General features: G+C 50.7%; 1 protein-coding gene across 1 annotated transcript in view; it reads right to left on the minus strand.

Moving 5' to 3' along the window:
* The window catches only part of opn4a (opsin 4a (melanopsin)), a 16,232-nt gene that overhangs the window by 6,749 nt on the left and 8,218 nt on the right, over window positions 1–1,265 (minus strand). The window contains exons 4-5 of the mRNA XM_017308833.1: window positions 555–758; window positions 20–264 (exon numbers count right to left, since the gene is read on the minus strand). Of these exons, the coding sequence (XP_017164322.1) occupies window positions 20–264; window positions 555–758 (449 nt within the window). The remainder of the gene's footprint in view (window positions 1–19; window positions 265–554; window positions 759–1,265) is intronic.

The raw sequence follows: 1,265 nt of genomic DNA on the forward strand, positions 1-1,265 counted from the left end.
CACACGCACACGCACACACACACGCACACACACACACACGGTGGGTCGCCGGGCCTCCAGCCCCACAGCACCTGAACAGAACCAGGACCGACCGGTTGGTGGAGCGGATGGCTCTGAAGATGAAGACGTAGCAGTAGATGATGATGAAGAGCGGCAGGAAGAAGACGAAGATGAAGAGCAGCATGGTGTAGGCCCGCACCGAGGGGGTAAAGGTCATGTAGTCCCAGGTACAGGAAGTGAGGAGGCCTTCAGGTACGTAGGCACCTGGAGAGGATCAGGGAGGGAGTCACATGTCCAGCCTCCATCTTAGGATAATTTTGTTTCCAGTCTTCATTATTTTATTTGCCGTTTCTTTTTGTTTTCTTTATTTCAGATATTTAAAATGTCCTTCACTTAAATATTCATTTTAAAGTTTATCATCTTTCAGAATCCGATCTTTCCTCATCATCATCATATTAAAACAACATTTATCCCAAAAACTTCTGGGACGATTTATCGTCTCGTGACAGTCGTGATGACATCATCGTCATGATGACATCATTGTGTGTTCTCACTCCAGCCGAAGAACGGCGGCAGGCTCCAGCCCAGCGAATACGCCCACGCCGCCAGCAGGATGAGGAGCGCCCGTTTCCGTGACAACACGCCGATGGAGGTCAGAGGGCGCGTGATGACGAAGTAACGGTCGATGGCGATCACCATCAGCGTGATCATGGAGCAGATCCCGAACAGGGCGCCGCAGAAGGCGTAGAGCTCGCAGCCTGCAGAGGAGAAGAAGAATGACGGATCAGTCGGTTCTGGAACCAAACACGTCTCTGGACTCAAGGAGGCCGATGGGCAGGAAACAGGAAGAGATGATCAGAACGCAGCAGGAACCAGTGAGGAACCAGTCAGAAACCAGTGAGGAACCAGTGAAGAACCGGTCAGGAACCAGTGAGGAACCAATCAGAAACCAGTGAGGAACCAGTCAGAAACCAGTGAGGAACCAGTCAGAAACCAGTCAGAAACCAGTCAGGAACCAGTCAGAAACCAATCAGAAACCAGTGAGGAACCAGTGAGGAACCAGTCAGAAACCAGTCAGGAACCAGTCAGGAAACAATCAGAAACCAGTCAGGAGCCAGTGAGGAACCATTTAGTAACCAGTCAGAAACAAATCAGGAACCAGTCAGGAACCAGTGAGGAACCAGTCAGAAACCAGTCAGAAACCAGTCAGGAACCAGTCAGGAAACAATCAGGAACCAGTCAGGAACCAGTGAGGAACCAGTCAG

The sequence above is a fragment of the Poecilia reticulata genome, linkage group LG15, assembly GCF_000633615.1.
Source record: "Poecilia reticulata strain Guanapo linkage group LG15, Guppy_female_1.0+MT, whole genome shotgun sequence".
In the NCBI taxonomy this organism is placed as follows: domain Eukaryota; kingdom Metazoa; phylum Chordata; class Actinopteri; order Cyprinodontiformes; family Poeciliidae; genus Poecilia; species Poecilia reticulata.